This window comes from Coloeus monedula (genome assembly GCF_965178545.1).
Source record: "Coloeus monedula genome assembly, chromosome: 25".
NCBI lineage: Eukaryota > Metazoa > Chordata > Aves > Passeriformes > Corvidae > Coloeus > Coloeus monedula.
The window spans coordinates 75,611-94,772 of NC_138805.1; the positions used below are offsets into that span (position 1 = coordinate 75,611).

General features: G+C 43.9%; 1 protein-coding gene across 6 annotated transcripts in view; it reads right to left on the bottom strand.

The window, feature by feature from the left end:
* Nucleotides 1-634: 634 nt before the first annotated feature.
* Nucleotides 635-19,162, bottom strand: part of PRDM10 (PR/SET domain 10) — a 45,310-nt gene continuing 26,782 nt past the window's right edge. For 4 of the 6 annotated variants that reach the window (XM_082297039.1, XM_082297036.1, XM_082297038.1 and 1 more), the window contains 11 exons: nt 15,004-15,351; nt 13,084-13,239; nt 12,221-12,400; nt 11,234-11,344; nt 10,002-10,202; nt 9,312-9,455; nt 8,064-8,234; nt 6,670-6,810; nt 5,875-6,043; nt 5,136-5,248; nt 635-3,862 (listed from right to left, as the gene is read on the bottom strand). In XM_082297039.1, the coding sequence (XP_082153165.1) occupies nt 3,626-3,862; nt 5,136-5,248; nt 5,875-6,043; nt 6,670-6,810; nt 8,064-8,234; nt 9,312-9,455; nt 10,002-10,202; nt 11,234-11,344; nt 12,221-12,400; nt 13,084-13,239; nt 15,004-15,351 (1,971 nt within the window). In that variant the 3' untranslated portion in view covers nt 635-3,625. The remainder of the gene's footprint in view (nt 3,863-5,135; nt 5,249-5,874; nt 6,044-6,669; nt 6,811-8,063; nt 8,235-9,311; nt 9,456-10,001; nt 10,203-11,233; nt 11,345-12,220; nt 12,401-13,083; nt 13,240-15,003; nt 15,352-19,162) is intronic. The other 2 variants (XR_014227085.1, XR_014227086.1) reach the window with 2 other exon arrangements.

Below are 19,162 nucleotides of genomic sequence, written 5' to 3' on the forward strand. Positions count from 1 at the left end.
CCAATGAGCGAGAGACACATTCATCGCAGAAGTTATGATGGACTCTTCCCTAACTTCTCCCTGTTTTTAACTCATTTTTATACTATTTCTTTACATTTAGGTGGAGCTTGAGTGGCTTGAGTCACACATCTTGGTGAGTGATGGTCATACCCTGGGAGTGGATGTTTCAGGGTAGTCCCTGAGATAAGCCTGGGATGGCGATATGAGTCACGCCTGGAGGGATTTTGTCATGGTTACTGATCCAACGGACATCATCCTTTATCTCTCTCAGTTTTCAGATGCTGTGTAGCTGCTCAGCTAAAAAGTACTACCTTTTAAATTTAAAAATAATTTTAAACAGTCCCTACTCTACAAGAGTTTCAGCAGAGACAGAGGGACTCCACTCCTCCCTCCTTTACTCTCCCTTGGATTGCATTGTGGGAGGTCAGAAATGCTGTGTTCCATGCAGACTAGCAAATACATTTCCCCCTGTAACTTCTATACTGTTATCATCCCATTTATCCACTCCCCACTTCCCTCACTCTCCCCACACATCTTACCCCATAGAACAGACTGGTCGTCACAAGTGATTAAAAAAAAAAAAGAAAAAAGATTTATTATTTTCAGGTTTGTTTTTGTTTTTACACCTGCCAGGTTGCACAAGACTCTGAACACAACAACAGTCACCAAATGTACAATAAACATACACAGTTAAATAAGAGATGGGGCCCGAGCAGTCCAAGAGGTGCAAGATCAGGGTGCGTGGGCTGGGGTTGTTTTCTTTTACCTCCAGGAAAATACAGAATCTGACCCAAAACGCCTCCAAGGGACAGCATCTCCAAACAAAACATGGACCTTGCAGGCAACTGAGAGTACTCTGGATTTACACTTCTGTGGGACACGACTTAAGAGAGATCTTTGGGTTGCTCTGGTTTAAAAATAATACATCCTGCGCTGCAGAAATGGAGACAAAAATCCACGCAATCTTTGCCATCTATGCAATCACTGTAGTTCCTTATTTTGGAAGGAAAATCTGTGGTACTTCCATTTCCAGGCATGCTTCTTTCACAAGGCATTCATTCAACTTGGGACACTTGGAATTACTTCACCTGGAGTCAGGCCAATAGCCCACGAATGCTGCTGCTGCTGCAGGGCAGAGAAACTTTGATAAGGAAGATTTGAGTTCAAAAAGGCTGTTTTGAAATAGTTTTATGTTTTAAGTAGTTTTCAGTTTTAAATAACTGGTACAACTGTCCTCATTCATGAACCGTTCTAACAAAGGTGCATAGAGCAAAAGAGTTTTTAAACCCCATGTCTGCAACATCATTAATGGCAACATATTTGATGTTCATCTATTGTCAAACTTTTAAGACTTTTAAAATTGCTGCTGCAGGGTAGTATCTCAGTATTCCCAGTCTCCCATTTCCAAGTCTGCTATTTTCCGACTACTTGTAGCATTTGTGGCTTGTTATTAGATCAGCAGCAGCCTAAAGAAAGCCAAGACAAAATTCTCCCTACTCTCTTCCCATACCAACAACGTTGCAAGGCCCAACATTGTATTTCCAAAGTCCTCAGCAATACGAATTCAAGTTACTTACTGGGCATTGTGGTTCCTTGCCCACGCTGCCACAGTGGCTGGGCTGCCAAATCCACAGAATTTAAAAGTCACTTTGCATCATTGCACTTGACCAAATGGGAGCTCTGGTCCACGTTAATTCTACCTGGCTCATTAATGCCCTGGTATGGTGGTTCAGCAAAAGAAGAGAAATCCCAGGAAAAAAGTAATCCATATTTTGGCAAGTCACTTCAAAGCTACCTCAGAACAGTTCTGAGCTGGCCAGTATTTGCCAACTGACTTATCTCAATACTATTTCCACGCCACATGAACGGATATGTTAATTACCAAAGCAATACCTGCTACAAGGCTTTGCCCACAAGGAACCAGATTTCCTCTTGTGCAGACTGACTGTAGAGTTCTCTCATGTCCAAGAGCTTTGACTCCATAAAAGCTGATACGGCAATGGGTAGTGCTTACTCACATAGGTACCCCGCACCCCAAAGCACGGGAATGCCTACGGAAGAGTGCCACATTCACACTCAGTGCAGTGCAAGAGAAAACAAATCAGAAAAACCTCTCGAGTTCTTCTGACTCAAGGGCCTCTAAGACACAACACCCTTCTTTGCTTTTGTTTCATGAATACATGTATCCTGTTATACACAGACGCTCTGGGATGAGTTTTCCAGCAGTGAATGGAAATTCAGACACACACGGTATATCCCATCAGGGCTCAATGGCGTTCTAGTCATATTCTTCAACCACCAGAATGCCTTAAACAACCAACCAAGACGACCTGTGAAGGAGAACTATGTAAGGAAAAACATACTACACAGCCTTAAAAGATAAACCTTCTCTTTCCCTTTCTCCTGGTCCCTAAATGCAACATGAATTCTGTATGCAGACCAGGTCCATTACATCAGGCAAGCCTCATGGATGGCTTTCTGTGTCCCATAAATAGTGGTCCACTAGCATGTTTCTTGTGTGTTTCCTGAGTCCAGGGCTGGTTGTTTTATGGAACTATCCAAAGGAATTACAGTGCATTGTTAACAAGGTTATTTGGAAAAAAAAGAACCAAAGCAACCAACTCTCCATCCAGGCTTGAAGAGGAGAAATATGTTTATTTTGAGGTGGCCACAGAGATAACGACCCTGTCCCTTCAGAGGAGTGCTCTGTATCCTCATTTTCTCCTGGCACAACTATCTCAGATCACAGCAGAAGCTGCTGTGAAGATTTAGCTGAGCCTTTTTTTTTTTTTTTTTTTTTGTTTACAGGCAAAAAAGCAATTTTCCCTGCAAACACTGGAGGGAAAAGAGGTAACAGTGGCTCTGTACTACCCTTAGGTGCTCCTAGGATTTCAATCAATTTGTTCCAAACAACACAGGTTTAAGACTGTGCTTTTCCTGCTTTCTGGAACTGCTGGGTAAAATGGGGCAGGGCAGACAGCATGTAAACAGTTCTGGAGGGCTGGAAAAAAAATAATTTAATGGACTGCTTCGGCACATCTTCACAGCTTCATTGTTCAATCCATCCCCATAGAGGGACACCAGCAGCCACCGCTTGGCTTCTGCTGCTCCTTTCTCCAGGCAGTCTGCTCACATGGAGCAGGGACATTCCCCTTCACACCTTGGCTGCTGGAAGCCACAAGAAGCAGTTCTGCCATATTCTAGCAATTTACATGATGTTCTCCTGTTTAACGGCTCCTGTTAAAAATATACATACAATAATCTGCCAGGAAGCCTTCAGTTAGGCAAGCTTTTTCCCATACAGTTGAAATAAAATTGTTTGCTGGACACACTTCCAAAAAGGAAAAATAAGGGTCAGCAGACATGCCAAAAATAAAGTCCAGGCAAGCAGAGGTTTCACTTCTCTTGTCCTTTTTCTTAAAAGCTGCATAAAAAGCATCCCAGAAGGATTTTGAGGGTACTTCATGGTCACTGGGAATCAAACCCTCTTAAAGCATTAACAAGAGCTCCAAGATTTTCGTGGAAGGTGAGTGTATACATCAAAACATACAGAGCCCCAGGGTACCCCCACATCCGAGCTGTTGGGGAGGTGACAAGGACAAGCAAATGGGACCATGAGGCTCCTTCACTCGTGCTGTGCTGAGAAAGTCCTGGGTTTGGAGATGTGCACTTCACTGCCGCCACTCCCGTTGGTGGTGGTGGTGATGATGTACTGGGTGGTTTGCTGCTGGCTGCTTGTCTGGGATTCCAAGGGATCCGTGTGGGCTGCAGGCTGGGAAACGCCCACCTGAACCTCACTGGAGAGTGAAGAGTTTTGTTTGCTATCCAGATCAGGCTGACCTTCAGATATCACATAGTGAGTCTGCATGGGGAATATAGAAAACATAGAAAATCACTTTTAAACTAAGCTGTGTTTCATTTAAATGTATTTGAGAGCAACATAACACCTGTCTTTTGATTTGAAGGACATTGGACTTACTTGGCATTTGGTTAATTTACAAATGGTTGAACTCATTGCACAATTAGACCATCACTACAGATTAAAATAGCAATTTTTAATTCAACTGTTCTGAAAGGTTTTTTCCTGCATTCCATATTTTCTAGCAGAAGCTGCACTCCCAGTGACTAATACCAACACAGGCTAGTGACCTGCCTCCTTATGCCTGATTGCTTCCAAGGAATAGCAGCAACTCGTGTTATTTCCTAATCTTACAGATAACGGAATGTTGGGGTCACTGAGCCAGCAGCTGTGATGGCCGAGGGGCCGGGGAGCCCCGAAATAGCAAAGGCCTGCTGGTGGAGAAACTCAGAGGTTTGAAAACATCCCTCTTACCACTTGTAAAGAAACGAAAAGCCTCTCCCACAATGCCTTGTGAATGACTCGTAACCCTACACACCCCAGACCTTCCCCATTGGCTCCCTGCCCTAGTCCCGCCTTTGCCCTGCCCGTGCCCGCAGCTCACTGGCCGCGGTGCTCTGCCCGGGCTGAGTACGAAATGCTGGATCTCGCTTAACTCGCTCTCTTTGCGCCTCTGCTCTCCCTTTGCGGAGGAAGGAATAAACCTTGTCCGTGGAAATGCCATGCGGAGAGCCCTCCTGACTCTTTATCTCTGGTAATACTGAGCTGTCTGGCTTGCCTGCCTGTGTAATTCGCGCCTGAACAGCTGCGCAGGAGGAGGCAGTAAGCTTAGCTTAGCGTGCTACACAGCAGCATCCTAAGTGATCTCTTGCCAGGGACGCTTCAGGGGAAAACGCAGTGAACTTCCCTCCACCCAAACACCACGCATGGCAACGGAAAGCTGCTGAAATGTTTCTGGAAGTTGTTCTGAAATTCGGTTTAATGCATACTGCTTAATCATAAATATTTTTAAGACTAAGCAGTACCACCAAATAATACTTTGTCCTGCAAATGATTAAGTGAAAACTTGAAACTGGAAGGAGTCATACATACAAGGGCCAAACAGCATGAGCTTGTAAATGGTTACATGCAGACTATACTGTGCAGTCTGCACCTCTTTAGGTACCTCCACTCTGTGCCACAGGAATGATTTCGGCATTCCTTAAACCTTCAAGCTGAAGAGCGTTATGCCTGATAATACTCTGGATGAAAAAAAGGCCACGATGGTTTTCCTTACCTGAGTAACTGCTTTCACTTGCCCTGTGTTGACAGTGGAGACTGGGGTACCCACAGCAGTCCCTGTGATCACGTACTGCCCTTGAGGGATGGTCATCATCTGAATCTCTGATGCTAAAAAAAAATGCAAATTGGATAATCAAGACCTCCAGCCAAACTCAAAGACAACCTTCAAAGATCACGTCTTACATCAGTAAAATTTAGAAGTCTGAAAACAGTTGGTATTGAATAGAAATTCAGGTGATATAAGGCCTTGTAGAACCCTACAGGCCTCAGCAGAATTATGCCAGTTAACACCAGCTGGATATTTGGCAATTCACGCAGAGAAAACACATACTGTTCTCACTCAAATCATCACAGAATTACCATCCAGGACTGCATGGACTTGAGAAAACATCTTCATGTCATGCTCCTTTTCAATAGAATTCTTTCAAGCATGCATCCAAATTTGAACAAGTAGTTATCCAACACATGGATTCTTGTTGAATGCAAGTTTCTTGGAATAAAGGAGCTCAGTGTGCCTGCACAAACCATGTACTGGATCGGTACAGATGACAGTGGAAGAGCTGGTACAACCATTTGCATTTGTCTGAAACTTTATATTCTTGATATCTATGAATATTAACTACAAAGCTGAATGAGCTCTGAAAACACTTTCTCATTGGTATCTGGAGACACGGGGCACATGTTAGTCACACACACTTGCCAGACAAGTAGTTAGAGCTACTGCTGACACTTACAGTAGCTCCGAAATGAGTTCCAGTTGCTGGGGAGATATGTGTGCTGGACTGAGGAGCCTTGCTGCTGCTGGAGGGCTTGGTTTGGTGTCGATGTAGTTGTCTGCATCTGTGAGGGGCTGAGTTCCTGCTGAGGTTGTTGCGAGGAGGGACTCAAAGGCTGACCCCCAACCTACAAAAAAAAAGGTACAAGTGTTCTTGGTGTAGTAAGGATTGCACAGCTCTGTGCTGTCACAAATACAACCTTCTCATTAAGAGAAAACACAGGGCAGGTTCCAGGGCACAAGATATTGAGCACAAGAACGCTCCTCTCTCTTCTCTGACTTGCTTCACTCTATAGTCAATAAGCACAGACCAGGAAACTGAAATAGAGATATTGTTGCTTGCCAAAGTGAGTCTACGGCAGAGACCTGAGATTCGAGGCTAAATTCTACCCAACAGCATTAAGAGCTTCACTTCAAATATTTGAGGAATGACAGTTTCCATTTACATCTTCCAACTGACAAGACTTCATTTAAGCTGCAAATGTGTCTGTTTCCAATCATTTCTCTCTCCTTTGTACATACTGTCAGGAGAAAAAAACCCCACACAACAAATACCCAAACAAACCCACAATAAAACACCCCCAATACACCTGGAGACATCTGGGCAACTGCTTGATGATCTCAATGTGAGAGTCATTTCACACGTGGTCCTTTAAATGGCAAAGAAAACACTGTCCCCTGCATCAGCACATGCAATATGCCAGCTGAGCAGGCTGGTAGGGAAAGCATTTCCTGAAGAGAAGAGGGGAAATACCTGTGATGATGACTGAGTTGCTGGTGATGGCTCTGTGACCTGGATGTGCTGCACCTGGATGGCATGTTGGGTGTATGTCTGGGGGTCATGAAGCTGCCCAACATCTACTGTGGAGTGCTGGGACTGGTGAGGTGAGGTAGCCTGGGGAAAAAAATTAAGGAGAGGTCTATACCTCAAATTCTTTACAAAACCAGCCAGGTGTACCTCTTCTAGGACACAAGATCTGGAATAATGAGGTAGGAGCCTTAGTGGAGCACACCTGTTGAACCTTGTTGACTGAGTTTCTTTGCACCCCAGGAGATTAAAGTACATTTAACAGACGTAGTGGCACAGAGATGGTTCTATCTCAGTGATACCAATGGAAAGGACTTGCCTAATGTCATACAAGCTGTTTGTGGCAGTGGCTGGACTAAACCAAAGGGTACAAAAGCCAGGATTAGTGTTAACCACTTCTCATAAGCATCTTTCTGTACAACTTATACATACTTGAGATCTGCATATCCAATTCTGTAGTTTTACACAGACCTGCATCAAGGCAAGCACTGAGAGGTTTTTAAAGGTTTTTTTCAGCAACACTTGCTAATGATATCAATTGCAGTAATTGAATTACAAGTCTTGAATATTTATAAAATTAAGATCTTCCTAGTATTACCTGCAGGAATCAGTGTTTATGCTCTTGTATCGTTACAACAGCCACAGTCACTATCAACTGGGGCCATTGTTTAGGCCTTTATTAATCAAATTCATAACCTGATTTGTTATCAGGGGCCAGAGAGAACATGAAATTTCGGATTAAAATATAAACATGTGGTAGTTTCAGCTTCCTCCAGTGGGTAACAGATTTAAAGACTACAGTGATTTCTTACAGCTGCCTGAGGTATTTTCCTCAGACCAGTTACTCTAGTTACACTCTGGTTTCATTTTTAGGAGGCTGTTAAACATCAAGAGAATGAATATTCTAAGAGATGCTATGAAGGGAACAAGCAACCACTCTCTGTACTCCCAAATTTTGCCTCTGACTCACCGAGGACAAGGAAGTACAAATCAGTCTTGAACTGCAGAAAATGGGTCACCCACTGACCCACTTTTCCAGTTGCTGGAAAACATTCCTAGAGCAGACTTGAGCGAGGGTGCCCAGACGGGTAGAACTAAGACAGGACTCTGTCAATGTGTCTCCAGCAAGCTGACCAAGGCTGGCAGGACTATTTATGCCCAGTTACAAGTGCTTGTGAAGGGAACCCTATGCCTTATCAGTTGATTTATCTGTAAAAAGTAGCTGCAGCACTTTTTGTAACTACTCCGTACCAGACTTCTGCATGCTAGAGCCCCAAGAACACACAGGCTTGGTAGGGAAAGGGTCAAAAGCGCAGCAAGATCCCCACTAAGTTACTCACCTGGGCCACTTGAACAACCTGCAGCTGTATGTGCTGAGGCTGCTGCAAGCCAGTTGTGGATTGAGACACAGGGATGTACTGGATGCGCTGGTAATCTCCCTGGGGAGTCCGGTAGTCTGTGGTGAGGGTCTGGGATATTTCTGTCATTGCTTGGGTCAGTAAATCCGTTGTCTGAGCAGGGAGAGAGATACAGATCATCATCATATTGATATACTTCTTCAGGGCTGCAGTTTTTTTATCTACACTTACAGTGGGTCTGGTCATTTATTTACAAGAGCTTAATGTGTACAGAGGTTGGGGTCATGAGTAATCACCAGGGATGATCCACTAGAATTGCTCTCTTCTGTCTAAATCCTAGTCAGGACCATTCAGGGCTAACTTAACATATCATAATAAAAATAATTATTTTCATCTTGTGACATACCAGTATTCTATTAAATAATGGAAGTCCTGTCATTTGTGAAGAGTTGACTTGGTTTTCAAGTCAAAAAGTGGTTCACGGACATATTTTACCTTTCTTCCTCCCCTGTCAGAGTGACAACTGTATTTCTAACATGTAAAGACATTTAGTACCTAACTTAATCAGGTTTATGAAGCCAACAGCATCCTGACTGAACTTCTCCAATTTCAAGCAAAATAGTATTTTATCCAGTTAGTCTTTAGATAGGAAGTTTTAAACTGTGATCAATAGGACTTTTAAAACTATACAGTATCCCAGAACACTGAACAACATTTTCTAGTCTCAGCTTTCACTTCTGTAGCAGCTGATGCATTAATGGTAGAGATCAGCCACTGCAGATTCCTATTGCTCAGTGCTGCTCTGTCCAAAGGATTACAAAGAGATCTGACTCCCTGAACACAGTTTGATGCAATCCCCAGCCACTGTTAAACTTGTCCTCTTGATGCCAGGAACTGCATTTCTCACTTCAGGAGAACAGTCCCAGTGAAAATCCATGAGATGTGTATCCCTGAGTTCATTAAGTACATTATGTGGAGTCAGTAGGTCTGAATGAAAGACGGGAATGGATTTGGGTATAAAAGACAAATCCTTAAAGCTCCAGAAAGAAATTAACAGCTCCTGGCAGTGCAAAACTGGACCACACAGACTCAAAACCAGAAGTGATCTCAAATAATGTCTTAACACAAGCTTTAAAGTGATGTCTGCCAAATAAACCAGGGTTACTAATACCAGAAGGCCCCTGTTCCGTGCATTTCCCTGCACTGCTCTGGTGTGCCTCCAGCCCTTACCACAACAGTTTCTCCGGTCGTGCTGTCGGTGGTGAGAACAGCCGGAGTGGAGCTGATGACGGCCGTCGCAAGTGGTGCATGGATCGTGTTTGGGAGCTGAGCAAACTCTGGGTGCTTCTTGCGGATGTGCTGCACCATCTTTGTCTGCAGAGAGAAGCAACGTAGCGTTGGAAGGATGCTCAGTAACTCTGCTCAGGGCCACATGAAATCCAACAGCCTGGCCCAACGCAGCTTTTAGATTTCCCTCAGTAAAGCAGCATCAAGATTCACACTACGAGATCCTCTGGTCAACAAGACGAAAACAAGGATCACAAAGCTGCTGCTGATTAGAGCTAACACTGAAGTATTGTCCTCAAACAGCTTTTTACCCCAACATAGCCAAGTGTTTTATGACTTTTTCCAAAGGTCATCTTTTCTGTGTTTTGTTTCCACACTCATCTCCCCTGTAGCTATCAGGGAGCAGTTTCCAAGCCCTTCCATTCGTGATCATGCTCTGATAACTTTTCAGCACAAACCCTCTATTCAGGGAATCTTTTGGCCCCAAAACAACCAGGCTGTCCCTGCACACAGCATGAAACCAGCACTCTGACTGAGAAGAAGAGAACTCTGCTTGTGGATGGACAGGTGACAGAGGCCATGGTGAAAGAGCATCCCCAGGGAGAGGCTGTGTGAGGCCAGAACCCCCCATACCTTACTGCTGTATTGCTTGGAGCAGTGAGGGCAGCACACTGGAGGGGTGGCAATGGTGCCTGTCAGCTGGGTGTGGGTGCTCAGCATGGGATCTGGCTCTCCTGGGCCTGCAGGACGCAGTTTCCGGATGCTTGGAGGTAGCTCAGCACCAGGATGGTTTTTCAGGATGTGTGCTTTGCGCTTGCTGGCACTCTTGTACACCTGCAGGGCAAAGATTTGGAATTAAAATGGTGCAATCCTGGTGTCTGCACAGGAAACAGCTACCAGTTATTTCGATCTGGAAGGTCTGCATGTTGCTTTAGAGAATACATTTAGTTAAATCCCCAAACAATTACAACAAAAGGCTTGAATATACACCTTCCAGTATTTCATCAACCTGTAAAAGCAACTGACTCCTCCTGTAGCACAGAGAAGCCTTTTGAGAACATATTGTATGCCACAACCAAACACCAAAGCAGGACAAGGAGGTAAGAGGAAAACCTTTTTGCCATATTTGAAGATCAAATGCCCAATGTTAATTTGTCACAAGGGTTGATGTCTCAACACAAAGCATCAAATTGTTTTAGTTCAGTGAGCAATGAATCTTTTAGTCCATTTTAGGGATATCAACAAACAAATACTATCTAAAAATTAAAACTATTTTTTCTCCCCTCAAACAAAAGGGAGGAGGCATCACAGAAAGACATACTGAGGGTAAGGACAGCCAAAATACACTCCGTGGTAAATAACGGCCCCCAGGCATAAAAGGCAAAGGAGAACAAGAGCAAGAACTCAAAGGCACTGCAGAAGCAGCTTCAGGCTCCACTGAACACTGGGAATTACTGGCACGTGACCTAGTAAGCAGCTTACAATAAAAGGCGTTAGAGACTAACTTTTAGAAGTGATATAGAAACCAAAAGAACTTAGTGGCCAGGAATTATGCACAGACAGGATACTTAGTCCTAGCCTAACACAAGACTAAGGGTCAGTGACTATCTGCTGGATCACGGTATTCCAGTTTTCCAATGCCAAACACAGCAGAAAGGGGAAAACTGCAGTTTTCAATTAGCATTCCACTGCCTTGGCCTAAGTGCATTTTGTCTTCCTTTTTTTTTTGGACAGTACTGCAGGAATGTTGCTGGCAAGCACCTCAGAAAAGCTACAAACCCTGCCAGAGATTTCTATGCAGAGACAAATTGGTTGCATCCAGGACAGGGACTGAGCTACCCTCCGAGAGGTGACTTCCCACACACCTTATCGCAGTATTGACAGAAGTAATCTCTGTTGGGTTTTATGATGGGCAGTGTGAGCTCTGGCACTTCTTCTATTTTCATGTCTGGATGTCTCTTTGATAAATGATTCACCTTAGGAGAAAGAAACAGAACAAGAACATATTACAGCTGGAAGCCAAACAACTGGTGCTTCTCCCAGACATGGATAACAGCCAAACCAAAACTGAACAATGCAAACCAGCAGCACTGCAGGCATTTGCTGCTGCGAGGGTTATTGTACACTCAAATTTAACTGGTGGAGGTAAATGTGGTCTTGCTAGATCTCACTTCCAGTTTCCCTAACCAAAATTAGGAAGGGGTAGAATAGTTTGCCAGTACTGTCTTGCAGCTGATGTCTGAGAGTGAGGTAGTGTAAAGGGCCTCTGCCTGGCTAACAACCCCCATGAAAACTTTGCAAACAATCTGTTGCTGCAGAACAGCCTTTACCCAGAGGCAGTGACAAGACATGGCCAGGAGAGGCCCTCGAGAAGGGGGAGAAACAAAAAAACAGGAAAGATGGTCAGGAGAACAGAGGCAGTAAGGCTGAACAAGGCAGTATTTTCATCTCATGTCCTGTTAAATACAGTACACATCAGTCAGCATTACTTAGTGTTGAAATACGGTACTGACAACCAGACATACAGCACAGGCAGTGGAATGTGCAAATTTGCTGAAGAGGTAAGACACACAGGTTTAAAAAAAGATGTATCATCTCAACTCAGCTACAAAATTTGCCAAAATTTGTTTCACAGCATCCTGGCTGGATAAGACCAGACTGGACAGGGCTTGGAGCAACCCGGTCTAGTGGAAAGTGTCCCTGCCCATGGCAGAGGGAGGGAACGACATGAGGGTCCCTTCCAGCCCAAACCCTTTCATGATCCTTGTGTTCCAATGCTGGAATTCCATCTTTATTCCTTACCTATTCATCAGAATAGTGTACAGAGGCTGTAAGAGCACCCAGGCACTCACCAACATGCCCCTGCGGCGGAAGCCCATCATGCAGAGGCGGCACTTGAACATGAAGCTCTCGTAGTCAGTGGACGCGATCCGGGGCTTGAAGGTTTTGGAGCGGCTGATCCGATCAGCCTTCTTGGCCTCCCTCTCTGGGTTGTGCATCCTCTGCATGTGCTCTCGCAGCTTGTCCTTTCTCTGGGAAGGAGCAATTGGGGAGAAAAATGTCAGCAACATCACAGAAACTGCCTTACTACCTGTTATGCATAAGAGCCACAGTTTGAGTTGTTCAGGGATCTCTCTCCAGCTTTTCCTCTCAGAAAAATGTGTTCCTTCACCCAGAAATATCCAGACCCTCCATGTCCCATCACAAATTCAGTGACAGGGAGCAGGCTGCTGCCACCACAGTTTACCTGGCTCATGGTCTGCTCCATCTGTTCTGGTGGTATTTGGAAAGGCATCTGGATGACACGTGCTGACAAGATGGATGCCATGGACACAGGCATCTTGGCCAGGAATATTATTAAGCCACTGACATCAGCAAGAAACTTCTTAACTGAACTGATATAAGCAATGTAACCCAAACACCTGGCAATGGAGGTGTATGATGTCCCAGTTCTTAATGAGCAGATACAAAGTTCCTTTGCTATTAAATTATTGGGAATAAGATTTGTTTGAAATAAGATGCTGAGGTGACCTTGCCCCTTGTCCTTCAGAAATGGATGTCATAGCTCACACAGGACACCAAGCAGTGCCTGCAACTCACAAGCAAGGCTAGTGTTGTTTTCTTTGACCTTTGAGAACATGAGCTTATTTCCTTGAAGGAGGGTAAGGAATGGTGGTTTTTGTACCAGTGATGATACAGCCAAGAGCCACCTCACCTTGAACTGCTTGCCACAGGTGGAGCACAGGAAGTCTTTGCGGTCCGAGTGCCGCAGCATGTGGAGTCGCAGCTTGTCGGGGCGGCAGAAAGCCTTGTCACACTCTGTACACTGGTAAATCTTCTCAGAATGGAAACTGCGCACATGTTTCTTGACCTAAAATGGCAGATCACAGAAAAACAAAGCATATTCAAGAGAGAAATGAGTGGTAAAACAGTCTAGGAAACTCTTCACAATATGAAAGAAAGGGAAAAGGTTTTCAAATTGTCTAATGTGCTTTGGTTTAAAAAGTATTTGATTGGAACAGTTCATATCTCAGCAATAGTTTCTATAAAGCCATAACATCTTTATTAGTCATCTGGATGGGTGATTTGATTTCCTCAGGACTGATTCTTGAAGGCATCAGCTATTGCACAGTTGCACTTAATGGGCAGCAAAGTCCACAATGTACCATTTGCACAGAATCACCCTCGAGTTAACACATTCATCTGAGGTTCATTATCTTCCTTTCATTTATAAGAAACCAAAACATGGCAACTAATTCATTTCAATCAGACACAATGAGCTTGCAATTAAAATTACAAAACAACAACTTAATCAAAAGAGCATTTGTACACCGTTCCTGAATGGCAATTACTTCTCCATACTCTGGGACTATCCTTGACCTCTTCAAACATCTAGAGGGTTTTTTTTTTTTTCTTCCCCGCAATAAAGGAACTAATGAGGTTTGACATTTGAAATGCAAACACTACTTAGGAAATGGATCTGATCTCTAATTAAATCCTTACCATCTTCTAATACTGATCATACGCGGAACAACTTGGCATCCGTACCTGTTCCACATAGAAGTATTTCAGTAGGCAGCAGTGACTAAATTTAATTATTTACATAGCAAGAAGAGAAAAAAAAATCTCTTAAATGTCAAAAATAGAAATGAATGGTTGGAAAAAAGCCATGGGACTTTCAATCATTTGCATGGGAAAGTTTACAAGGAATTAGGTGGCAGTACAGCATTTCTGAATCATCAACATTCTTCCTTGTTGAAGATTTACAGAAGATAAAGGACTTCTGCCAGGATGGAATTATATTAGTAAATCACTTTCCCCCATCCTTTCCTCTTTAGCCTAGTGGATAGTCTATCAGTTCCTATTACTGATCTAAACTGGATTTCTACATTTCAATTTCAGTTGGGCAGCTCAGTAAGACACATCAATTGCTTTGTCCCTAGGAAGGTTAATGAGTATGTGCATGGTCCATCTCAGTTTTTTCTTACTGCACATGGAAATACAATCTTTAAATCCTACTAATGACCTTGTCCAAGTGCTCAGCATAGTGCAGAGTAGCTGCATTACTCACTGCTCCAGTGCAGTGTGCAGGGAAGGAGAATAAAGTGCCCAGCTGAAGCCCAGGGGGTAAGTCAGGAAGCAGAGTATCCTGATCTGTTCTGGCATTTCTGCAAGCTGTTCAAATGAATTCTCCTGACAGAAAACAGGCAAGGGATTAAAGATGTAAAACCACTCCTTTTTTTGTTCAGAGTTTTAATGACAAAGGGCAAGGTGTGTTCAAGTACAAGCTGAGTACAGCAAAAGACAATTCCTTTTTGTGCCAGAGAGATGCAGTAGTCAGGACCTCCGCTTCAGGCATTTTTTGGGAATAAGGCACCCACCCTTCTGCAGTACAGTGCCTTCTAATGCCAGATTGAAGCATCACATCTGATGATTTAGTAGACAGAGCACTTCAGTGTCATAAAACAATGTCTAGCAGTGCTTGGTCACTCTTTCTTTTTAATTTCTGACTGAGGTAGACCCCTGCACCTTGTGAGAATGAACTGCTGTGCAGTTACACAAGGAGAGCACTGAGAAACCCACAGCCTTGTGAGAGACCTCCAAAGCAGTACTTCAAATCAGTGCAGCATCTCACCTGGATAAAATCTGGGAAGCGCTTCTTGCAGGTGGGGCAGGTGAAATAGCCATCATTGACATGGATGGCCACGTGATCCTTAAGCAGATCCAAGCGGTCAAAGGACTCGGGGCAGAAAATGCAGGAGTACGTTTTCTGGTCCATGTGGAACTTCATGTGGCTCTCGAGGGCACTGCTGTTGATGAAGCCCTTGTTGCAGATGTCACAGGTCAAAGGGCAGTTCCCTTCCCGCCCATGGAACCGCAGGTGCTGGTCCAGCTTGTCCTTCTCCCGGAAGGCCTTCCCGCACTGCAGGCATTTGAACGGGCGGAAGGATTTCCGGATGAACAGGTGCTGCAGAGCTGCATTCTGAAAGAAACAGCCAAGAGACCATTAGCTTTCATTACCACATATAGATTCCACATCCAGATATATTCAGGATTAAATATACTGGATGATCAGTGAACCTAAACTTCAAAAAATTATTTTCCATCATATGCTGCCTCCAATTTACAGAAGGGGAGGCTGTGACAGGCAGGAGTCAGGGACATAGCTGCAGCTACAGCCTGAGTTAGCAGAACACAGTGCAGGAGTTTCCTCTCCATCCCTGATTTCTTCCGATTTAGCTGACCTGTCTTTAGCATGCCATTTTTCTGTAAAATAAAACTAAGTCCTGTCTGAAGCACAGATCTGGACCTGAGAAAGGCTGCAATTCCAGCTGATTATTGGGCATCAGGTCGTTAAGTTCAGCCACCATACAAAGGAATGGTGAGCCAGCATCCTGTGTTTCCTTCAGGAGCAGGGCTTATGAAATTCCACAGCCTTTTACAAGATCACCTTCTGCATCAAAGATCACCACAGAGATGTGCAGCAGTGGTTTGGCATTGCCTGGAGAACTTCCAGTGGAATATAAATTCAAGAGATGCTGGTCTAAACGTTTTTACTATTGCCAAAAAGAAGAACATGGTTTCAAAACATGACAGCAAAGGCAGAATGGCAGCTTTATGAGCAGCAGGTTTGAAGTTGTCTAATCTGCTGTGAGCAATTCTCCACTCCTACTGTGCACAATATCTCTTCTCAGCCCCTATTTTGTTTTGGTGTGCATTTGCCTTCACTCTGCCTTTTCTGTAACATTTCATGATCGTTCTTGTCTTCCTTTTCTCCCCTTACTCTTCAGATAAATGTTATGGAGCCATCCCGGTCCTGACCCAGCACTCTCTGCTGGAGGAACAGATGCTGCTGGATGCACTGCCTGTAGAAAGAAGGAAGTGTGTCCTGCACCTGCATTTCAATATTGAATGAGAACTTTCATGCTGGATAGTTGTAAAGCTGGAATTGAGTCCTATGAAATCCCACAGTACACTGTCACCCATACTACACTCAAAGTACACTGCAATGCTCCATTCCTCTACAAGAATTCTAAGCAATATCCACTCTTCTCTCAAATACTTCTATAAACTGTTATTGATTGATGTCTTCTCTTTTCACATGTTACACACAGAATCTACATCCTGATAGTCAGAGAAATAATGTGGAAGAGCGTAAGTTTAGGTTGCATATTAGGAAGAAATTCTCAGCTGTGAGGGTGGCAAGACCCTGTCACAGGTTGCCCAGAGAAGCTGTGGCTGCCCCATCCCTGGAAATGTTCAAGGTCAGGTTGGATGGGGCTTGGAGCAACCTGGGCTCATGGAAAGTGTCCCTGCCCATGGCAAGGGGGTGGAACTGGATGAGTTTTAAGGTCTCTCCCAAACCAAACCACTTGGATTCCACTAGAATATTGCTGACATTTCTGCTCACATGTGTTCCATATGACCCACTTCTCCAAGAGACACCTTTGAGACTTCTGCAAACAAATTTCCCTGGTTTCCTATCTCCTTTTCTTGTGGGAATGTGGCAGCTGATGCAGCTGACATTTGCTGTGTCCCTTAAGTGCATGCCAACAGCTGACACGGAATACATAAAGTTAGGAGCTCTTCTGCTGGAATAAGGCAACAGCTTGGGAATACTGTGAAATGCTGTGCTAAGGATTAAATTTGTGAACCTGAACAATCCTTTTCACCATCTGAACTGCAGAGGGAAACCTAGACTTTCCTTCCAGGAAAGAAGAGGAGAGCAAATGCTCTGCTACAAAAAAAAAAGTTAACAGTTTAATACAGGTGCTCCAACTAGGGCTTCCCAGGAGCTGTCATCATCACCATTCTCCATTTTACAGGTGGAGACAATGGGAAACACAGGGATCTGCTGCAAGTCACGCTGGGAATTGGAAAGACAGCCACGTGCTGTGCAAATACTGATGTGCTGCTTGGAGTCCAAAGGATAGAATTTCCCCCTTAACCACAGGGATATGCTAACAAAACACAGGTGAAAAGATGTATTTCAAGTCCTGAACTACACTATTAATTTGAGTTTTGATCACTGGTACCTTAGCAGGGAGCTGACTGCTAATACAGCAGGCCAGACTCAACATAGCCCTGTTGTTACCTCAAGGGCTACAGAAGGTGAACTGTTTTACTGCTCTTTGCCTAGGTAATCTATCAACTATAAAAACAGAACAAAAGAACTAAGTGTTGTCTCATTAACTTATACTATTGATCCAGCACAAACAACTGTGCAAACAAATCCTCCAAAACTTTAAGACTGATATTACAGCTCTTCACCCAGGCAATTTACTCCTATAAAATCCACCTTAAATTTACAATGAACTGGTATGAAAAAAAGTAGGAGAATGCAAATTGTTACTCAGGTAACAGTTCTGGACACTGGTTACCTAAAGAGGAACAAATGTGACAATTTATGGCGCAGGGTCAATCAGGAAACACTAAATAGGAGTTGGACAAAACAACATGGAAGGCGATGTTGATACGTACCATTGGATTAGATACAGCAAAAACCCAGTGAAACAAAAACCCAAACCTACCTGCAGCTCCAGCTGAGCAGGCAGCATTGAGAGAGAGAAAAATACTTATGTTATGCAGTGGACTTGAAAACAGAAGCCTTGACTTCTGCAGGTCACTACAAGGGCTCTTCCAACTAGCATTTACTGCTTTGAGGTTTTTGCCTCAGGAAACACTAAACAGATCTTCAAGGTTTACTCTGTAGTTAGTAACTGCCCAAGGGGAGTTAAAGGGCAAAGATAAAAACCACAGATAATCCCGAAGGTGTTTTGTGACCTTTCCTGTTTTCCCAGGGCTGATTAACAAGGATACAATGTGCATGGCAGAACCATAGTGAGAACGGAATGCTTTTAGCAGAAGGGAATAATTAGGGCAGGATGACAACAGGGTAAGGATTAGGTGAGTGAAAAAGTTAAGGAGGAGGGACTTTTTCTAACCTCATTTTACTGGCTGTACTCCTTGTTACACAACCAGTTGCATTTCTTTCATCATGAAGGAAGTGAGTGTGCTTTCCAAATCATATTCCTATCCCTCCTGTTTCTGGCATTAGCACACAGACACCCTACATACTGCCCAGAACTGAACCAAAAACAAATATTCATTTTGGCTGTGGACCACAATGTTCCTCTAATTTTCTACAAGAGCTCTTGAAGGGTGAGTGTATCTCTTTTCAATAGTAGGACCCAATTGCCATAGTTAAGGTCTGATCTCCAAGGAAACCCCACAGGCTCTAAAGCAGAGGCTGAAAAATGAACTGGTCCTATCAGGACTTGAACCCCGGGGCAGGACAGATCAGTGCTTCCAGCTAGCATGAAAAGAGTCTTAGAGCACCACTGTCTTAAGCCTTAGAAAAGCTGAAGCAATTCACAAGGAAAGACTGGTTTTGAAAACTAAATCCTATCTAAGGAATAAGGAAGAATTAGAGCTACACAGGTTTCAGAATCAGAACCAGGAGTCAGGACTTCCTACCTGTTCTTTGGAAGTGAATAATGTACTGCATATCTAAAAACCAAATGTTTGCTTGCTTTTATGATGAAGTGCATGTTATTGTAGGCAGGTGCTGTGAATAGCTGAGTTGAGTGAGTGTTCAGAGGGTGATTTTTCAGTGCTTAAAGAATGATGCTTGCTGGTTTAGTCTTATCTCAAGCGCTCATTGCTCACAGTCTGTTGCAATATGGAAAGGTCTGTGCAACCATCCATCTGCCAATCTGCCAGTGCTCCTGGCTTGAAACATCTCCAGGACTCTGCTGAACACGAGCTTCCAGATACAGGGAAAGTCAGAAGAC